The 23,624-nt window shown below is 40.9% G+C and overlaps 1 protein-coding gene across 2 annotated transcripts in view; it reads left to right on the forward strand.

The window, feature by feature from the left end:
- Nucleotides 1-23,624, forward strand: part of WNT2 (Wnt family member 2) — a 142,240-nt gene that overhangs the window by 57,523 nt on the left and 61,093 nt on the right. For both annotated transcript variants that reach the window (XR_008892668.1, XM_056573851.1), the window contains exons 3-4: nucleotides 14,742-15,019; nucleotides 16,560-16,824. Coding sequence is in view for 1 of the 2 variants with exons in the window: in XM_056573851.1 (XP_056429826.1) it covers nucleotides 14,742-15,019; nucleotides 16,560-16,824 (543 nt within the window). In the remaining variant the exon portion in view is untranslated. The remainder of the gene's footprint in view (nucleotides 1-14,741; nucleotides 15,020-16,559; nucleotides 16,825-23,624) is intronic.

Below are 23,624 nucleotides of genomic sequence, written 5' to 3' on the forward strand. Positions count from 1 at the left end.
GTGTACGCCATCGACCTTGCGGTTTAACGAACCTTGGTAGTTAAAACTTTTATTAGTGGAAGGGCTTATTCACATTTATTAACTTTTTTTCTTTTTTACACTTTTACTTTATTATTTATTATTTATATATTTATTTTTTTAGTCCCCATAGTGGGCTATACCATGCAATCTTTTGATTGCTTTCACAGTTCAATGCTATGTCATAGCATAGATCAGTGTTATCGGTGCTCTCCTGATCCAGCCTGCCATGGCTGGCTGGGAGCTTCAGAGCACCGATCAGACGGCCACGAGGCAGGTAAAGGCTGTTCTCTCAGGGGCTCTCCCGCTGTCCTCTCACCGTGATGGTCCCAATCGGCTCCGCTGAACTGCCAGTATTATCTTTGCATTTAATTTGCTGCGATCAACTTTGATCGCAGCATCTAAAGGATTAACGCCGGGCATCGGCCCGAACAGCGATGCCCAGCATTAACCCTGGATCCTGGCTGCTGATAGCAGTCAGGACCTACTGGATATAAAGTGTGCTCAGCTCAGAAAAATGGGGCTTGTTTGTATTGTAAAAAATTATTTTTTTTACATATTGTGTATACTTTTAGATTGCTTATGTCCTTAAAGGGGAACTCTGGTGGAAAACATTTTTTTTTAATCAACTGGTGCCAGAAAGTTGAACAGATTTGAAAATTACTTCTATTAAAAAAATCTTTACCCTTCCAGTGCCTATTAGCAGCTGTATGCTACGGAGGAAATTTTTAATTTTTTTAATACATTTTTTGTCTTGTCCACAGTGCACTCTTCTGACACCTAATGCCCTTATCAGGAACTGTCCAGAGCAGGAAAAAATCCCCATAGCAAACCTATGCTGCTCTGAACAGTTCCTGATACGGGCATTGGGTGTCAGCAGAGAGCACTGTGGACAAAACAAAAAAGGAATTCAAAAAGAAAAGAAATGTCCTCTGTAGCACACAGCTGTGTAAGTGTACAAGGAGCTGCTTTCGCTTACTGCACAGCAGGTCCTGCCTGTTATCAGTAGCCAAGGACCTGCTAGTAATGGCGGACATCAGCGATTGCGCTGATGTCTGCTATTAGCCCATCAGATGCCATGATCAATACTGATCACGACATATGTGGCATTAGCGTTGTTGCTGGTGACTGATTGGACCACCTGGGGCAAAATAGCACGGCTTCGAACAGTCAGGATAGCCGCTGGAGGTCCCCCTTACCTGCCTACCCGTGGCTCTGGCGATCTGCTACTCTGGTTTGCCTACTAGCAGACCAGAGCTATAGATTGCCGATTTACCGATTAGTGCTATGCCTATGCATTGCACTGAATAGTAATACCAATCTATTGATTGCTATGTATAGTCCCCTATCGAGACATAAAAAAAAAAAAAAAAAATGTTTTAATAAAATGTGAATAAGCCCTTCTACCAATAAAAATTTAAATCCGCCAGTTCCCATTTTACTAAAAAAGTGTAAAAATATAATTTAAATAAACATCTTTAATATTGCTGCTTGCGTAAATGTCCAATATGTCATGTTAATGATCCCGTACGGTGAATGGTGCAAGTGTCCAAAAAAAAAGGAAATTGCTGCTTTTTGGTCACATCACATCCCAGAAAAAATTTATAAAAAGTGGCACCGATAAAAACTATAGATCACGGTGCAAAAAAATGAGTCTTTATACAGCCCCGTATATGGAAAAATGAAAAAGTTATCGGGGTTAGAATAGAGCCACTTTAAACGTACAAATTTTGTTTAAAAAAAGTTTGTTGTCTTTTTTTTTAAATAATACATTAATAGAAACGCCCTGAAGGATTTGATGTACTCAGAGTAGTACTTCAGCAAAAAAAAAAGTTAGAGGCCCATCTATATAAACACTTATTTTCTAAGACAAGGGACCTTGCAGATAAGTCTACATTGCTGAAACTACTCAGAGTTAAAGAAGATATTCCAGTATTCGTGATATTGCAGAAGGTCTCGATGGTAAGGTATGTCTTTTTACTGATGACAGAAAGATTTGTGACAGGGTTTCTGTCCCTGGAGTGATTTGCCAGTGGAGAAGGATTTAGGTAAACTAGTGGAATGGTTAGAACTCTGCAACTAGCATTTAATGTGGATAAATGTAAGATAATGCAACTTGGGCATAAAAACCCTAGGGCAGAGTAACCAGTATCTGAGGAAAGGGATTTAGGGGTCATTATTATTTTAGAAGACTTAAAGGTAGGCAGACATGTAATAGAGCAGCAGGGAATGCTAGCAGAATGATTGGGTGTATAGGGAGAGGTATGAGCAGTAGAAAGAGGGAAGTGCTCATGGTGCTGTACAGAGCACTGGTGAGACCTCACTTGGCGTATTGTGCTCAGTACTGTAGACTGTATCTCCAAAAGGATATAGATATTGAGCAGAGAGTTCAGAAAAAAACTACTAAACTAATAGTAAATGGCAGGATATAACTTACCCGGAAAGGTTGAAGGACCTTAAAGGGGTACTCCAGTGGAAAACATTTTTTATTTAACCCCTTAACGACGCAGGACGTATATTTACGTCCTGCGCCGGCTCCCGCGATATGAAGCGGGATCGCGCCGCGATCCCGCATCATATCGCGTCGGTCCCGGCGCTAATCAACGGCCGGGACCCGCGGCTAATACCACACATCGCCGATCGCGGCGATGTGCGGTATTAACCCTTTAGAAGCGGCGGTCAAAGCTGACCGCCGCTTCTAAAGTGAAAGTGACCCGGCTGCTCAGTCGGGCTGTTCGGGACCGCCGCGGTGAAATCGCGGCGTCCCGAACAGCTGATCGGACACCGGGAGGGCTCTTACCTGCCTCCCCGGTGTCCGATCGACGAATGACTGCTCCGTGCCTGAGATCCAGGCAGGAGCAGTCAAGCGCCGATAATGCTGATCACAGGCGTGTTAATACACGCCAGTGATCAGCATTAGAGATCAGTGTGTGCAGTGTTATAGGTCCCTATGGGACCTATAACACTGCAAAAAAAATGTAAAAAAAAAGTGTTAATAAAGGTCATTTAACCCCTTCCCTAATAAAAGTTTGAATCACCCCCCTTTTCCCATAAAAAAAATAAAACAGTGTAAAAAAAATAAAAAATAAACATATGTGGTATCGCCGCGTGCGTAAATGTCCGAACTATAAAAATATATCATTAATTAAGCCGTACGGTCAATGGCGTACGCGCCAAAAAATTCCAAAGTCCAAAAAAGCGTATTTTGGTCACTTTTTATATCATTAAAAAATGAATAAAAAGTGATCAAAAAGTCCGATCAAAACAAAAATCATACCGATAAAAACTTCAGATCACGGCGCAAAAAATGAGTCCTCATACCACCCCATACATGGAAAAATAAAAAAGTTATAGGGGTCAGAAGATGACATTTTTAAACGTATAAATTTTCCTGCATGTAGTTATGATTTTTTCCAGAAGTGCGACAAAATCAAACCTATATAAGTAGGGTATCATTTTAACCGTATGGACCTACAGAATAATGATAAGGTGTAATTTTTACCGAAATATGCACTGCGTAGAAACGAAAGCCCCCAAAAGTTACAAAATGGCGTTTTTTTTTCGATTTTGTCGCACAATGATTTTTTTTTCCGTTTCGCCGTGCATTTTTGGGTAAAATGACTAATGTCACTGCAAAGTAGAATTGGCGACGCAAAAAATAAGCCATAATATGGATTTTTAGGTGGAAAATTGAAAGGGTTATGATTTTTAAAAGGTAAGGAGGAAAAAACGAAAGTGCAAAAACGGAAAAACCCTGAGTCCTTAAGGGGTTAATTAGCTGGTGCCAGAAAGTTAACCAGATTTGTAAATTAAAAAACATTAACCACACCTCAAGGATTTTACCATACCAAATGGTACTCAATGATAGATGGAAACAAAATGTCTGAAACAAATGTAAAAATGTATTACACAATCCTAAAATTAATCATAAAATGAACACAAGACAAAGAGGTCGGATTAAGTACCCTGAAACGCATTTAGATAGAGCTTTGTGCAATCTGAACACAGCACTTAAAAAGACGCACTGCTATTTGTCTACAATATACATGCAAGCCGACTTCAAGCAATTCAAATGATCCACCTACTACACCTGGGTCTCTGCTTCACCTAACAGATACGCTGACTGCTGCTTTGTCTGAGCCTCATAACATTGGTCTGCACCCTGGAGCACATCAAGCCACGAGTTCCACCTGCTGGGGTCTCCTGCCGGAGCTTCTAATTCAGAAACCGTGAGCTATTTTATCCCGTGTATGCAGAGCCTGTTATTGCATAACATCTTGAAGATAACAACGCCTGTACCATCTCTTATAGCCGCAGTATTTTCATTCACCGGTCCGTCGCAGCACAGGACCATCGGCTGGCAGACCCGGTGAAATAAAATAACTGAGTTTACGGTGGGTGGTCCATTATAACTTTATAACGGACTGTCAGATATTCTGATATTTATCTAGCATCCAACATCATATGCTGAACTTTACAAAATTCATCTGTATATCTCAAAGTGCTGGAGAATCGGTATTGCCGGACTATCAACTAAAAGTATATCTACTACCAAATAGCAGTGTATTATCTTTACCATTAGGGCCCAATGGTAATTATACAGTCAAGTAGTGCAATATTCTAATTATTTTACTTTATTTCAACATTTATTTATTCTTTGTCATGTGTTCATTTTATGAAAAATTTTATGATTGTGTAATACATTTTTACATTTGTTTCAGATATTTTTTTTCCATCTATCATTGTGTACCATTTGGTATGGTAAAATCCTTGAGGTGTGGTTAATGTTTTTTAATATTTCTTTTTCATAAATTGGTCGGTGAGGATCGACTTTATTAACCACTTTCAACATTTTTTGGTTTTGAGTTGCACACATAATTCTCCTTTTTCAGATTTGGGATATATGTAGCAAACTTCAAGGGTACAGGAATACAGGCGCTGACCAAGAAGGGAACCAGTGAAGCCAGGTAAGTAGCGAACAGCTTTAATCCAATGCGACACGTTTCACCGCGCTTGCGCGGTTTCATCAGGCATCATGAATGCCTGATGAAACCGCGCAAGTGCGGTGAAATGCGTCGCATTGGATTAAAGCTGTTCGCTACTTACCTGGCTTCACTGGTTCCCTTCTTGGTCAGCGACTGTATTCCTGTACCCTTGAAGTTTGCTACATATATCTCTATTGTTTTACTACGTTAAAAGCATATCCTTGTTGTGTGGGAATTTGCACAACTTGGCAGGGTGAGCCTTTACTTTACCCTTCCTCCCCACACACTTGTGATCCCGTTGATTCTCCACAAGGGAGCGCCCGTTCTTCTTTTGTTTTACACCTTTTTCAGATTTGAAAATTACTTCTATTCAAAAATCTTTATCCTTCCAGTACTTATTAGCGGCTGTATATTACAGAGAAAGTTCTTTCGTTTTTGGATTTCTTTTTTTTTCTGTTCACAGTGCTCTCTGCTGACACCTCTGTCTCTATCAGGAACTGTCCAGAGCAGCCTAGGTTTGCTAAGGGGATTTGCTCCTGTTCTGGACAGTTCCTGATACGGACAGAGGTGTCAGCAGAGAGCACTGTGGACAGAAAAAAAAGAAATCCAAAAAGAAAATAACTTTCTCTAGTATATAGCAGCTAATAATTACTGGAAGGATAAAGATTTTTTAATAGAAGTAATTTACAAATCTAAGGAAAAAAAGGGGGGGTACCAAATGCCTCTAGACTAATACCATAAAATGGTACATGATGATGGAATTACAGAAAAAATAAATAAATCGGACTGTGCTTCACTTTAAATGATGTACAAATTTAATATAAAAAATATTACAAATAAGACATAAAATAAATAATGCAAATCTAATACATAAATGCCTCCTACCACAGGGCCCTTGTGGGGAGGTATGATATTTGAATACAAAGCATATATTAAACATTTTTAAAATATAGCATGTGAATTACGTTCTACCGCTATCCCAATATATTGCAAACCGACATAGTGTACTTTTGTGCGGTACACTCCGTTCTCATGTGATTTAGAACAGTTCACAAAGTGATATAGTTACCAACTCCTAGGGGTAGTTTTGGCTGGACGTCCGAGAGATGGATATGTGAGGGCTGTGTCCAGCGCTAGCGTGCGCATACGGTGACGGGCCCGGATGCCACAGGCCAAAAAGGTCACCGGTCACGGAGTAATTGCAGGCTCGATGGCAGATGTAGTGGAGGCTGTGTCCAGCGCTGGCATGCGCTTGCGGTGACGGGCCCGGTTGCCGCAGGCCGAAGAGAAGTCACCGGTCACGGAGTGGCTCCGGAGGTGGAGATGTACTCGGAGATAGATGGATCTTGCTCCGGAAACAAGGAAAGGAAAGCCTCGTGGAAGATCTCTCGGCGTCTGGTGGAATGGCGGATGAATTACAGCCAGGTGTAAAATCAGCAGATGATGGAGTTGTGTCGGAGGTAAGTGATGGCGGTTTGTGGATTGCGGTGGTCATGCGGTAAATATTTCTTTCTCTAGACGCGTTTCAGGGTACTTTATATCTCTACTGAGGAAAGGGTCATATATAAAGTACCCTGAAACGCATCTAGAGAAAGAAATATTTACCGCATGACCACCGCAATCCACAAACCGCCATCACTTACCTCCGACACAACTCCATCATCTGCTGATTTTACACCTGGCTGTAATTCATCCGCCATTCCACCAGACGCCGAGAGATCTTCCACGAGGCTTTCCTTTCCTTGTTTCCGGAGCAAGATCCATCTGTCTCCGAGTACATCTCCACCTCCGGAGCCACTCCGTGACCGGTGACTTCTCTTGGGCCTGCGGCAACCGGGCCCGTCACCGCAAGCGCATGCCAGCGCTGGACACAGACTCCACTACATCTGCCATCGAGCCTGCAATTACTCCGTGACCGGTGACCATTTTGGCCTGTGGCATCCGGGCCCGTCACCGTATGCGCACGCTAGCGCTGGACACAGCCCTCACATATCCATCTCTCGGACGTCCAGCCAAAACTACCCCTAGGAGTTGGTAACTATATCACTTTGTGAACTGTTCTAAATCACATGAGAACGGAGTGTACCGCACAAAAGTACACTATGTCGGTTTGCAATATATTGGGATAGCGGTAGAACGTAATTCACATGCTATATTTAAAAAAATTTTAATATATGCTTTGTATTCAAATATCATACCTCCCCACAAGGGCCCTGTGGTAGGAGGCATTTATGTATTAGATTTGCATTATTTATTTTATGTCTTATTTGTAATATTTTTTATATTAAATTTGTACATCATTTAAAGTGAAGCACAGTCCGATTTATTTATTTTTTCTGTAATTCCATCATCATGTACCATTTTATGGTATTAGTCTAGAGGCATTTGGTACCCCCCCTTTTTTTCCTTATATATTATTTTGTACTAGTATTTTTTTGGTGTAAATACTTTCCATTTAGCCTCGATTAATTTATATTGTGAGCTGCACATACCCCAATTTTTTTAATTTACAAATCTGTTTAACTTTGTGGCACCAGTTGATAAAAAAAAAAAAAAAAAAAGTTATCCACCGGAGTACCCCTTTAACCTCTTAAGGACCCATGACGTATGCGTACGTCATGAGTCCCTGTCCTGCGATATAACGCGGGGTCACACGGTGACCCCGCATCATATCGCGGCGGGCTCGGCGTCATAGTGAAGCCGGGACCCGCCTCTAATAGCGCGCGGCACTGATCGCTGTGCTGCGCGCTATTAACCCTTTAGCCGCGCGCTCAAAGCTGAGCCGCGCGGCTAAAAACGAAAGTAAAAGTGCCCGGCTAGCTCAGGGAGCTGTTCGGGATCGCCGCGGTATAATCTCGGCATCCCAAACAGCTCTAGCACAGGAGGAGGTCTTCTTACCTTCTCCTGTGCTGTCCGATCGCCGAATGAATGCTTCAAGCCTGAGATCCAGGCTTGAGCATTCAATCGCCGAAAACACTGATTGATCCATTCCTATAGAGATGGATCAATCAGTGTAAAAGATCAGTACATGCAATGTTATAGCCCCTTATAGGAGCTATAATATTGCATAAGAAAAGTGTAAAAAAAATCATTAACCCTTTCAATTATCCCTTCCCCTAATAAAAGTTTGAATCACCCGGCATTTCCAAAAATAAAAAAAACATTATGTTAATAATAATAAATATAAACATATGTGGTATCGCCGCGTGCGGAAATGTCCGAATTATAAAAATATACCGCTTTTTAAACCGCTCGTTCAATGGCGTACGCGCAAAAAAAATTCAAAAGTCCAAAATAGCGCATTTTTTATCACTTTTTATACCACAAAAAAGTGAATAAAAAGTGATCAAAAAGTCTGATCAGAACAAAAATGGTACCGCTAAAAACTTCAGATGACAGCGCAAAAAATGAGTCCTCAAAGCGCCCTGAACACAGAAAAATAAAAAAGGTATAGGGGTCAAAAGATGACCATTTTAAACGTATAAATTTTCCTGCATGTATTCATGATTTTTTTCGGAAGTGATACAAATTCAAACCTATACGAGTAGGGTATCATTTTAACCGTATGGACCTACAGAATAAAGATAAGGTATAATTTTTGACAAAAAATGTACTGCGTAAAAACAGAAGCCCCCAAAACTTACAAAATAGTGTTTTTTCATCACTTTTGTCGCACATTGATTTTTTTTCCCGTTTCACCGTAGATTTTTGGGTAAAATGACTAATGTCATTACAAAGTAGAATTAGTGACGCAAAAATTAAGCCATTATATATAATTTTAGGTGAAAATTTTTAAGAGTTATGATTTTTTAAAATTAAGGAGGAAAAATTGAAAATGAAAAAACGGAAAAAGCCCGGGTCCTTAAGGGGTTAACATGTATAGCTTGGAAGAAAGACGATACAGAGGGGATATGATAGAAACTTTTAAAAACATAAAGGGAATCAACACGGTAAAAGAGGAATGGATATTTAAAAGAACAAAGGACATAGTTTTAAGTTAGGGGGGCAAAGGTTTCTGCAGTAATATCAGGTAGTGTTCCTTTACTGAGAGCATACATGGGCTAGACATTAGGCTATCCTTTGTAGTATTCCTTATATTGGGCAGACTAGATGGGCCAAATGGTCCTTATCTGCTGACACATTCTGTGCTTTTAGTATGCCTGGGCTGCCAGTATATAAAACAATTAACCAGACTCGCCTGCCTCCGCTCCCTCAGTGTCCTGGTATCGTGCTCCACTATCCCTGTGCTGCTGTCTTCTTCTTGGTTTGCCCATGGTCAACGCATCATACTGCGGCACAGCAAATTGCCGGCTGCAGCGATGTCCCGCCATGGTTGATAATAGGGTGAGCGGAAGTGTAATACATTGAGCTACGGCATTGGTCACCAGGGCTTAATACATCACACTGCCATTCAACCCATCACCAGCCGAGGAGGCACATTGCTGCAAACCAAAAAGAAGACTGCAGCGGAGGTCTGGGGTGTGATACTTGAACACAGAGGGAGCTGTGGCAAGTGAGTCCGGTTTATTGTTTTATATGCAGGCATTCCGGGCATAATACTGCATAAAATTTGAGCATGGGACTTCTCATTTAAGGGCAATGTGGGAAACCTTTAAAGTACCTCTCTGGTTAAGAGAAAAATATGTAAAAATCCTCTCAGGCATTACAACAATGGCATACTTATGACATCAGGGGTCTCCAGTTCAGAACCTTGAAAAAGATTTTTACTTAGGCAGAAGAAAATCTTTTCATATCTGCTGTTCATCTTAAGAACTTTAAAAATGTAATTGTGGATATGCTCCGCAGATGTCAATCAGAAGATGTATATGGATAACCTCCAATAGTAGACTTTAGACAGATTTGTTTCATTTGCAAGTGACACAGAACTATGTCCCTGTATGGTTACAGACTACAACAATAGATTTATCCTACATCCATGTGCCCAGGGACGTGCACAGACATTTTGGAGGGCAGGGGCTCAAATAAAATAAAGGGCACTTTTCATTATAAAAAAAAAAAAATCCGACCACTGGGACCCCCTTCTATCTCCTGCCCAGCACCCCGGCTCTTCTCATGTTTGGAGCGGTCTAAGCACCGTGCATGGATTCCTGTTGACCACTGCACAAAGCAGTGGCAAACACACCCCTCCATGTATCTCTGGCTCCCCCATGAAGATACATAGAGGGACATGTCGGCCACCTATTCGCGCAGTGGTCGACAGTAATCCATGCACGGTGCTTAGATCGTTCCATACATGAGAAGAGCCGGGGTGCTGGGAAGGAGAAAGTGGGGGAGGGGGGGTCCCAGCGGTCGGACTCTGTGGATAGGGGATAAGATGTTCTGTATCAGAGTTCCCCTATAACAGAACACAATTCCTGAGGTAGGGGCCTCCGTTGTTATGTAAGCTAAATAGGACCCTGCATCACCCCACGTAGGTCCCGATCAGCCCCCCTAAAACCCACTGGCACCAGTAGTTTGCACTTTTAGATGCCGCAATCAAGTTTGATCACAGCATCTAAAGTGTTAGTGCCGGATATTGCTGTGATCATTGAGGTCTGGCATTAACTGTGTTCTGGCTGCTGATAACCGCCATTACTTACCGGCATTGAAGCAAATTCAGCTCCAGATCTCACTTCAAAGTCTAGTAGCATCCTCTAGGTCAGGGGTCCTCAAACTTTTTAAAAGGGGGGCCAGTTCACGGTCCCTCAGACCGTTGGAGGGCCGGACTATAGATATCAAAACATGAACACTATGCACACTTATATATCTTATTAGTGGACTACCACTTTAAGTACGCAGCACATTTCCCCCCACATTAGGTTGGCAGTATAGATCCCCCAAATTAGGTTGTAGTCCCCACACATTAGGGTTGGCAGTACAGTTCCCCCACATTAGGGTTGGCAGTACAGTTCCCCCACATTAGGGTTGGCAGTACAGTTCCCCCACATTAGGGTTGGCAGTACAATTCCCCCACATTAGGGTTGGCAGTACAGTTCCCCCACATTAGGGTTGGCAGTACAGTTCCCCCACATTAGGGTTGGCAGTACAGTTCCCCCACATTAGGTGCAGTATAATGTTCCCCCACATTAGGTGCAGTACAGTTCCCCCACATTAGGTGCAGTATAATGTTCCCCCACATTAGGTGCAGTATAATGTTCCCCCACATTAGGTGCAGTATAATGTTCCCCCGCATTAGGTGCAGTATAATGTTCCCCCGCATTGGGTGCAGTATAATGTTCCCCCGCATTAGGTGCAGTATAATGTTACCCCACATTAGGTGCAGCATGTTACCCCACATTAGGTGCAGTATAGATCCCCCAAATGAGGTGCAGTATAGCTCCCCACATTAGGTGCAGCATGTTCCCCCACATTAGGTGCAGTATAGATCTCCCACATTAAGTGCAGTATGGTTCCCCAAATTAGGTGCAGTATAGCTCCCCACATTAGGTGCAGTATAGCTCCCCACAATAGGTGCAGCATGTTCCCACACATTAGGGGCAGTATAGATCTCCCACATTAGGTGCAGTATAGTTCCCCAAATTAGGTGCAGTATAGCTCCCCACATTGGGTGCAGCATGTTCCCACACATTAGGTGCAGTATAGATCCCCCAAATTAGGTGCAGTATAGATCCCCCAAATTAGGTGCAGTATAGATCCCCCAAATTAGGTGCAGTATGTTCCCCCACAGACATACAGCCTCCAGCCATACAGTGTATGGCTGGAGACTGTATGCCTGTGTTCTGCCCCACTTCAGTGCTCTGACCACCTCTCCTCTGGTCCGGACATAGCAGTAAGTCCCGGGACCGAAGGAGCGGTGGTCGGAGCACCGAAGCTGACGTGTCGCTGGTAACACCTACCTAGCTGGCCAGCGAACGTCCTCATCAATGCCCCGCTCCTCCGCGCTCCGTTGCTATGGGCGCACGCATGGCGTCAGTGACATCCCTGTGTGCGCCACCTTCCTGGCGGCCCCTGTGTTTTTAAAGTAAACGCGGGGTCTCCGAGAGCGCATCCCTGTGTCCCAAAAACATCTTTCGGGACACAGGGATGTCCCAGGCAGCGGCGGGCCAGATAAATGTCCTCGGTGGGCCGCATGTGGCCCGCGGGCCGTAGTTTGAGGACCCCTGCTCTAGGTGTTCAAAAATTATATGTATGCGATAATAAAAATGAACTATATAAGTTGAATTTCAAATACAGACTGAAAACTGTAATACTATTACTTCACATTTGACAGGTTACACAGTCATGAATGATACCTCCAAATGTCTGCTGCAGCTGCACTCGGACAGCAGGCCCTCTCCCTGTATATGAGGGTCCCTACCTGCAGCCATCTCCATCCGATCAGCGATCTGCTGTTACATGCCTGCTCAGGTGGCTGAAGCAGCAGAGTGCAGATAACACTGATCACTGCTATGCTATAGCATAGCATTGAACAGTGTATACAATCAGAATATTGCATATAATAATTCCCTATGGGGACAAAAAAAATGGTGTAAAAATAGTTAAAAAAAATGTTGTTAATAAATGTGATTTAACCCCTTCCCTAATAAAAATTAGAATCACCCCCCTTTTTCCATTTAAAAAAAATAGTATGTAAACAAAAATAAACATAAACATACATGGTATCGCCGCATGCATAATAGGGGTCAGAAGATGACAATTTTAAACATACTAATTTTGGTGCATGTAGTTATAACTTTTTAAAGTAATATACTAAAATGAGGGTCTGAGGAAGCGTGCCTATGCACACGTGCATTGGCTGTCACCCCTTCGTTCGAGCCATGTCCTTGTCTGTATTGAGCACCTTGCACTTTGTTGGATAAATAAAACTGTTTTCATCTACGGCAGTGGAGTGCGATCAGTCTTCTTTACATTTATATAATAAAATAAAACCTACATAAATTGGGTATCCTTGTAAACGTATGAACCTACAGAATAGAAAAAAGGTGTAATTTTTACCAAAAAGTGCACTGTGTAGAAACAGAAGACGCAAAAAAAAATTGAAATGGCGTTTTTTTTCTTCAAATTTGTCCTACAAATAATTTTTGTAGATTTTGTGGTGAAATGACTGATGTCAATACAAAGTACTATTGGTAGCACATAAAAAAGTTCTCATATAGGTCTGTTGGTGGAAAACCGTTACGATTTTTAGAAAATGAGGAGGAAAATACAAAAGTGCAAAAAAGGAAAAACTCTCCTTTTTTCTGTTAATGTTTACTTTTTTACGCCGTGATACGTAGTTTTTTATTGGAATTTTTATTCACTGTTTATAAAAAATGTTCTCATACACAAAGCTATCAAAAATTTGCAATTATGGACTTCAGTTTTTTTTTACTTTTATGCTATTGACTGTGCGGTTTAATATTATATTTCAATAGCTTGGACATTTCCTCACGTGGCAATACCACATGTTTATTTTTGTGGTTTATTTTGTATTACATTATTTAATTTGAAAAATGGGAAAAGTGGGGGTGATATAAACTTTTATTAGCGAAGGGGCTTATTAACATTTATTAACACTTTTTTTTAAATATTTTATTTACTATTTTGTATTACCACCTCTAGTATTTGGGGCAACAATGCACTACAACTCCCAAGTGACAGTGCATTACAAGCTCACAACCTCCAGCACACAAGGCAAGAAGGCACTACAGACTGTGTAGTGCCTTCTTGTTTTGTGTGCTGGAGGTTATGAGCTTGTAATGCACTGTAGTTTTACATACTGGGAGTTGTAGTGCATTGTCACTTTACATGCTGGGGGTTGTAGTGCATTGTCACTTTACATGCTGGGGGTTGTAGTGTTTTAACCTTTTGCATATTAGAGTCTGTACTACAAACTTCAATATGTAAAGTGACAAAGCACTACAACCCCCAGCATGTAAAGTGACAAAGCACTACAATCCCCAGCAAAGCACTACAACCCCCAATATGCAAAGGGACAAGGCACTACAATCCCCAGCATGTATAATGACAAAGCACAACAACCCCCAATATGAAAAGGGACAAGGCACTACAATCCCCAGCATGAATAATGACAAAGCACTACAACCCCCAATATGCAAAGGGACAAGGCACTACAATTGTTGTAGTGTTTTGTTCCTTTGCATACTGAAAGTTACACACACAAAAAAACACTAAATTAAAACTATTACCGTGGGAGGCAGGGCAGAGGAGATCACCGGAGACACTTCAGGAATGCAGACTCCTCTGCTGTAATGCTGCGGGGGTCACATGACCTAGCAGACGTGCGCATGTCTTTTACCCAGGCAGCCCCTGCGCTCTAATGTAAGGAGGACTCCCGGAGGCCTTGGGATAGTTCAGGTACTGGCCGGACTTGAGATAGAGAGCGAGCAGATCGGAGGGGGAGGGGAAAGAGAAGGAGGGGGGCTTGTCGGGTTGGAAATTATGTTATGTGAATCGAGTTCTGCTGACAACCTGTGGAGGTTGCGCTGTTCTGACTTGGGCAGTGCTGAAGATGTTTATTTAAAAAAATTTAATATTTTTTTTTTTTTTTTTAAGGGGCAGATGCAAAACAGGGCAGGGGCTAGAGCCCCCTTTGAAGCCTATGTGTGCACGTCCCTGCATGTGCCCCCTATTCATACTAAGCAGAAGGTAATAGAAAAGGAGGAAGCTGAAAAAGATACACAACTGGAAGAATCTAACTATAATGTAAATTGTATGAAGTGAATATTGACACCACAGCCCTGTGACAAAAATCAACTGAATTGTTTTCTTTTTTAGGCAGCCGAGAGTCAGCTTTTGTTTATGCCATCTCTTCTGCGGGAGTAGTGTTTGCAATCACGAGGGCTTGCAGTCAAGGAGAACTAAAGTCTTGCTCCTGTGATCCAAATAAAAAAGGTTCTTCTAAGGACAGCAGAGGCGGCTTTGACTGGGGTGGCTGCAGTGACAACATTGACTATGGTATCAGATTTGCTAGAGCATTTGTGGATGCAAGAGAGAGAAAAGGAAAAGATGCAAGAGCCCTAATGAACCAACACAACAACAGAGTTGGAAGAAAGGTATTCTTTTCCTACCTTTAAATAGTGTTAAAGAGGAACTGTTTTATTATTGTGATTTAAAAGCTTAGGATGTCCTAATGTTAACAGTATACTTTAGTGATGCACCCCTTGGTTCTTGAAATATCAAGGTTTTATCAAGGTGATAGGTAGTGTGGCAAGGAAAGGGTGTATTTCCCTTGCTAACTCTGCAGAATGCTCCACCTGTGGCCTGATTAATGAGGTATCAGGAAGGGAAAGTGTGTTTAAAAGGAAAAGAAACAGAATAGTTGGGGCTCTCCTTGGGAAACAGTATGCTGGCTGTTAGAGGGGGAGACACACGGACCCTGTTTAGGTAACACGCAGAAGGCGCTGCGAGTGGTCCAAGAAGTGGTGTGAACTGTGAGTAACAGGTTGCAGGAGACACATGTTTAACTGGCTGAGGGTAGCTCACCAGTCTGTAGTCAGGGCATAGTGATATGTGTAGTCAGTGACCAGACGGTCTATGACTTTATTTTTGTTCCTGTTTATGTTTTATTTTACCTGCAACCTGTGGAAATAAAGCTGGCGAGGAGCCAGACTTGTATGCGGAACTGTGGTCTGTGGTGTTATTGTGAGGAACCTGTCCCGTGGCAAGTGACCAGGACGATCCCAGAGCTAATCCCCAAGGAGGAATCCTTACAGTAGGAACATGATTATAACATTGAATGGGATGAGAAAGCTGAGGGGTGTGATTGTTACAGTAATGCTCTGTTCACACATGGAAATGTCCCCACGGAGACATTTTCCTGAATCCGGAGCGACAGAATGTTATACTGGCGCTGGGACTGCTCGGGAATGTGCTGTCTCATAGATGGCAATACATTCTGCAGACACTAGAATTTGAATTTCCATGCCAGATGTTTCTATGTGCACGGCGCAGCAGAATCTCATTGAAATCAAGACTCTGCTTTTTGGTAATTTCTGTGAAGAATTCCATTGCAGAATGGAATGAACATAGCCTAAGGGGCATGTATAAGGCGTAGGTTCTGTTACATTCATGAAAATTCCACCCCCAACCTACTCATAACACCCAATACATAAGTTCCTGCCATTATTCCCTGAATTGTCCTGCTATCACAAATGGAGGGGTGTATCTATAAAGTAGAAACATAGTAAGAGTCCAAACCCCATAACCTATAATATTATATTAAAAACTCAATATTTTTGGTGTGTGTGCATCTCCTCCTTCAAACACAAATGGCAGTAGCAATTGCAAACATAGAGATGACAGCTTTGTTCATTTTATACATTTTTGTTTATTTATTATCCTGTGGATTCCTTGTATGTACCATTACATGTATATAACATTGTATTGGCAATAGATTACTAGTAGCTTTCCTTGTAACATCATTCATCACTTTGTATAGTAACATTATCCAGCAACAGTTTTGCCCTTAAGAGTTTTAGGTAGAAGTGATTGTAACAAATGAACAAATTATTATTTGAACTTTGCAACCTAAAACAAATCGTGAGGCATCTCATCCTTAACTAAATAACTTCATATTCTGTTTATCCACTGTAGGCTGTAAAGAGGTTCATGACACAGGAATGCAAGTGCCATGGAGTGAGTGGATCTTGTACTTTAAGGACATGCTGGCTGACAATGGGGGATTTTCGAAAATCTGGAGACTTATTGCGAAAAAAATACAATGGAGCCATACAAGTTGTTATGAATCAAGATGGTACTGGTTTTACAGTGGCAAATAAAAGATTCAACAAACCAACTTCCAGTGACTTGGTATACTTTGAGAATTCCCCTGACTACTGTATCAGAGACAGAGATGCTGGTAAGTTTTTCAGTTAGTAAAATATCTGTACAGTTGCATTCTGATAGAGCTGTACCATTTACATTTAGGCTCTGTTCTCATTGTTTTTCTTGTGGTCAGTTGTTTACTTCAAAAGCACTTCCTGGTTTATGTGCTTATGTCCTTATAGATTACCATAGCCAGATGTCCGTAAGAATATTTGGCTGGCATACATTAATACAGTAAAATCTCCCTTAGCAGACACCTCCCAATAGCGGACAGTTTTTAATTCCCTGGCAGCGTCCCATAAGACTTCATGTATTTGCACCCTCCGAATAGGGGACATTCCCAATAGCGGACACAGCCAATAGGGGACAAAACATTCCCAATAGGGAACAACCAGGCTTATGTGCCGGCCCTGCCTTGTACCCAGGTCCACAGTCAGGGGGGGTTCAGCCCATACCCCAGTAAGGGGCCCAGGCCCCCGCGGCACCCCCCTGCAGAAGCCCCAGCACAGAAGCAGAAGACCGCTGTTTAAACAGTGGCGTTCTGCTTCTGTATGCCTGCCGGCCACATCATTCACCCTCTCCTTCCCTGATTCCCCTGTGCCAAATCATCCCCCCCCCCCTTTATTACCCCCTGTGCCATATCATTTCCTCTTGACCCCCCCCCCCCCCCCTGTGCTATTTAATCCCTTAAGGACCAAGACCATTTTGACATTAAGGACCAGGCCAATTTTATTTATGCGTTTTTGTTTTTTCCTCCTCGCCTTCTAAAAATCGCAACTCTCTTATATTTTCATCCACAGACTAGTATGAGGGCTTGTTTTTGCGTGACCAATTGTCCTTTTGTAATGACATTACTCATTTTACCATAAAATGTATGGTGCAACCAAAAAAATACTATTTGTGTGGGGAAATTGAAAAGAAAACCGCAATTTAGCAAATTTTGAAAGGTTTCGTTTTTACGCCATACAATTTACGGTAAAAATGCCATATTTTCTTTATTCTGCAGTTCAATACGATTAAAATGATTGCATACTTTTCTATTATTGTAAAAAAAAAAAAGCGCAAACTTTTTAACCAATTTAAAATTTTCCGTCTAAGTGGCAGTATGAGGGCTCATTTTTTGCGCCATGATCTGTACTTTTTATTGGTACCACATTTGTGTATATAAAAGTTTTAAATAATTTTTTTAATACATTTTTTTTAATAAAATGTGACAAAAAAGCAGCAATTTTGGACTTTTTTTTTTTTTTTTACGTTCACCGTACAGGATCATTAACATTATATTTTAATAGTTCGGACATTTACGCACACGGCAATACCAAATATGTTTATTAATGAATTTTTTTTACACTTTTTGGGGGTAAAATGGGAAAAACTGACAATTTACATTTTTATTGGGAAGGGATTTTTCAAATTTAACTTTTTTTTTTTCACTGATCAGTATTCTCGGCAATCTTCTGCTCTGGTCTGCTGGAAGGCAGATCAGTGCAGAAGATGTCGGGAAGGTGGTGGAGGCCGGTGAGGGGACCTCCATCCGCCATGTCAGTGGGTCTGATCCCCACGGCCGTGCCACAGGTGATCATATCAGACAAAACTGTAGCCGCACTGCCGCAGATGCCGTGATCTGTATTGATCACGGCATCTGAGAGGTGATTGGCGGACATCCGCGCGATCGCGGATGTTGTCCATTCCCGGCGGATCCCTGGTTGCTATCAGCAGCTGGGACCTGCCGTGCATGACTCGATCACCGTTCAGACGCTCATGGTCATGTATAGGACGTAAATGTATGTCCTGGTGCGCAAAGTACCTCCGCACCAGGACGTACATTTACGTCCGTGGTCGTTAAGGGGTTAATTCTCTCTTTATTGCCCTCTGTGCAAATTCATCACCCCCTCTTTACCACCCCCCTGTGCCATCTCTTCCCTCAACCCTGTGCCATTCTATAGGGGGAAATGTGGCACATGGGATAAGGGGGGATAATGTGGCACAATATACGGGGGAATAAGGTGGCACAGGCTATAAAAGGGGAGATGGAATTATATGGGAGAGGGATAAGGGGAGAGTAAACGTTACTGGGGGATTCCACTGTAATCCTTTTTATCATTTTTTATAGGTAATTACACTCTGGAGTGAGTACAGTACAGTATTCGGTCATTTAGAAAGATTTTTGAGCCTTTTCTCCCAAATTCCCCATGAGTGTCCCCTATTTGGAGATTCTATTGTACATCTTTATTTCAACTGTATTAAAAATTTTGACAATTCTATTATTTTTAACACAAGGGGATACTGCAGAAAAATGCACAGCTTGGAGTCAGTGGCAGACATGCTCAACTATATAGTCATTTGTTTGAAGGGGCATGCCAAGTGTAAGCATAGTAAGAAATGTTGACAGAGCCTTATTTAAAGTTCAGTTTTAGTGCAAAGGCAAAGCTTATAATGCATAGAAAATACATAAATGCAGATTAAAAGGAATAGGCAGATTACATCATCGGCCAAAAAAAATATAACAGACAGCACCATGATGTTCAGTACAAAATGAAATTGTACATTCACATTAAGTGAGTATTACTATTCACCATGGAACACTATGACGTAAGGCTTGTTACTCAGTATATCTAATTTTAATGAACCGCTGTAACACACAGGCTCATTTTTTCTGTTCAGATGATGTGACGTATTTATCGGTGCTAATGGAGATAGCTGTTTCCATTGTTAGATAACACTATGGTGACTTCACTCTCAGAATTCGCATCTTTCTGTACATCAGGTCTTGAAGTATATTGATCACGATGTCAGATTTACATGGAATGAGCTGATGTGGAGAGTGCACTTAAGGAATGAAATAAGCAAAGATGCACTTAACCTGATTTTATAATGTTCCTCTCAAACTGTGCTATTTTCTCTGAATTTCAATTGTATGTCTGGTATTAACTATTCACTTAAGGTCACATTGAAAGACATGACGTATTTAGAAGATTTAACATTGTGCTTTGAATATTTTATGAGGTTTCCTTTTGTCATTTTACATTTGTATGCAACAATTACCATGCTGTGTTGTCATCTTTGTCTGAAGTCTTTGGCTCCTGGGGAGAGTGCTAGTCAAGGCTGTGTTCACATCATACTAACAGTGTACGTCAGCAGGGCCACCATCAGGGGGGTACAGCCAGTACAGCATTAAGGGGCCTGGGCTCCCAGGTGGCCCGGACCCCAGCTGCACCCCCCTGCAGCAGCCCCCACACAGAAGCAGGAGACTGCTGGTAAAGCAGTCTCCTGCTCCCAGAGGCAGACTGACGATCGGGCACTTCCTGAGCCAGAGGGGGCCCGCTGCTGCCAGCCACATTTTTTCTTTACACCTGCAGCATGCGGGCCCGGTAAAATCAGCGCAGGGGCTGCACTGTCTGCCTGGGATGAGAAGAGCAGAGAGGTACGGCCCCCCTCTCCCCCCCTCCCCCCCACACTATTGGTGGAGCAGGAGCACATGCTTTGAGTTTCCTGCTCCACAGACCCTGACACCAGCTCACCGTTGGGAAGAGGAAGCCTTCCAGCACCTACAGCTGGGTTCCGCCCATCATAGTAAGTAGCTTTCTAGGAGGGGGGGGGGGGTGGTGTTGTGAGTGCAGGTTGCAATTTGGGGATTATTGGAAGATATATAGGCATTATCTCATGCAACAGATGGAGGCACCCTGGTAATGAAACATTGAGATAATGTCTATTTACCTCCATCTGATTGTTTCTTAACAAAGGTGCCCCCCGCTGTTCCAAAACTGCAAAACTACAACTCCCAGCATGCCCACACAGCCAAAGGTATGCTGGAAGTTGTAGTTTTGCAACAGATGTAGGCACCCTATTTTAGAAAATATGAGTTGGAGGTAAATATACACTATCTCATTGTTTCTCAACCAGGGTGCCTCCAGCTGTTACAAAACTACAACTTCCAGGATGCCCAGACAGCCAAAGCCATCTATCTATCTATCTATCTATCTATCTATCTCATATCTATCTATCTATCTCAGATCTATCACATATCTATCTCATATCTATCTATCTCATATCTATCTATCTATCTCATATCTATCTATCTATCTCTCTATCTTATATCTATCCATCTCATATCTATCTTATATCTATCCATCTCATATCTATCTATCTATCTCATATCTATTTATCTATCACATATCTATCTCATATCTATCTATCTATCTATCTCATATCTATCTGTCACATATCTATCTATCTCATCTCTATCTATCACATATCTATCTATCTATCTATCTATCTCATATCTATCTCATATCTATCCATCTCATATCTATCTATCTCATATCTATTTATCTATCTCATATCTATTTATGGATCTATCTCATATCTATCTATCCATCTCATATCTATCACATATCTATCCATCTCATATCTATCCATCTCATATCTATCTATCTCCTATCTATTTATCTATCTATCTCCTATCTATTTATCGATCTATCTCATATCTATCTATCACATATCTATCTATCTCATATCTATCCATCTCATATCTATCTATCTATATCCTATCTATTTATCTATCTATCTCATATCTATTTATCGATCTATCACATATCTATCTATCACATATCTATCTATCTCATATCTATCCATCTCATATCTATCTATCTATATCCTATCTATCTATCTCCTATCTATTTATCTATCTATCTCATATCTATTTATCTATCTATCTCATATCTATCTATCTATCTATCTCATGTCTATCTATCTCATATCTATCTATCTATCACATATCTATCTATCTCATATCTATCTCATATCTATCCATATCATATCTTTTTATCTATCTCATATCTATCTATCACATATCTATCTATCACATATCTATCTATCACATATCTATCTATCTCATATCTATCTATCTATATCCTATCTATTTATCTATCTCATATCTATTTATCTATCTCATATCTATCTATCTAATATCTATCTATTTCATATCTATCTATCTATCTCGCTGCCAGCCCATTATTCCATTATCTCATATCTATCACATATCTATCTATCTCTCTATCTCATATCTATCTATCTATCTATCTATCTATCTCATATCTATCTCATATCTATCTATCTATCTATCTTATATCTATCCATCTCATATCTATCTTATATCTATCCATCTCATATCTATCTATCTATCTCATATCTATTTATCCATCTCATATTTATCTATCTATCTCATATCTATCCATATCATATCTATCTATCTATCACATATCTATCTATCTATCTCATATCCATCTATCTATCTCCTATCTATTTATCTATCTCATATCTATTTATCTATCTCATATCTATCTATCTAATATCTATCTATTTCATATCTATCTATCTCGCTGCCAGCCCATTATTCCATTATCTCATATCTATCACATATCTATCTATCTATCTATCTCATATCTATCTATCTATCTATCTTATATCTATCCATCTCATATCTATCTTATATCTATCCATCTCATATCTATTTATCTATCACATATCTATCTCATATCTATCTATCTATCTCATATCTATCTGTCACATATATATCTATCTATCTCATCTCTATCTATCACATATCTATTTATCTATCTATCTATCGATCTCATATCTATTTATCGATCTATCTCATATCTATCCATCTCATATCTATCTATCACATATCTATCTATCTCATATCTATCCATCTCATATCTATCTATCTATCTCCTATCTATCTATCTATCTCCTATCTATTTATCTATCTCATATCTATTTATCTATCTCATATCTATCTATCTAATATCTATCTATTTCATATCTATCTATCTCGCTGCCAGCCCATTATTCCATTATCTCATATCTATCACATATCTATCTATCTATCTCATATCTATCTATCTATCTTATATCTATCCATCTCATATCTATCTTATATCTATCCATCTCATATCTATCTCATATCTATCCATATCATATCTATTTATCTATCTCATATCTATCACATATCTATCTATCACATATCTATCTATCACATATCTATCTATCTCATATCTATCTATCTATCTCATATCTATCTATCTATCTCATATCTATCTATGTATCTCCTATCTATCTCATATCTATTTATCTATCTCATATCTATCTATCTAATATCTATCTATTTCATATCTATCTATCTCATATCTATCTCTCTATCTCCTATCTATCTCATATCTATCTATCTATCTCATATCTATCTATCTAATATCTATCTATTTCATATCTATCTATCTCGCTGCCAGCCCATTATTCCAGGTCTTCCAGCTAACACCCCCCCCCCCCCCCCCCCGTGCCCCCTACTCACTTAGACGCCAGGATGGGCTGAGGGCCCTTTACAATCAGCACAGGGGCTGGTACTATTTACCCAGGGCATTACTTACCTGGTGGAACTACCTATTGGAGGAGTGACCTACCTGGGGGCACTACCTACTGATGGTACTTCCTACTAGGATATTACCTATCTGGGGGGGGGGGGCACTATTTCCTGGGAGTATTATTTACTCAGGGGCACTACCTACTTGGGGGAATAACTTACTACCTACTGGTGGCATTATCTATTACATACCTGCAGGGGGCATTAACTGCAACCTATCTAGCTGCATGACCTACTGCCTACCTACTGGGACATAACTTACCTGGGAGCATTACTGAGGGAATTACCTACTAGGGGCATTATCGACCTACTGGTGGGGTTCTACCTTAAATAACCTACCCTCCACCCTATCCTCCTACCCTTTTCTCCAACACACTTAAATACTTCCTTATACTATTCATGGCACCAAGTAA

The sequence above is a fragment of the Hyla sarda genome, chromosome 4 (assembly GCF_029499605.1).
Source record: "Hyla sarda isolate aHylSar1 chromosome 4, aHylSar1.hap1, whole genome shotgun sequence".
Classification (NCBI taxonomy): domain Eukaryota; kingdom Metazoa; phylum Chordata; class Amphibia; order Anura; family Hylidae; genus Hyla; species Hyla sarda.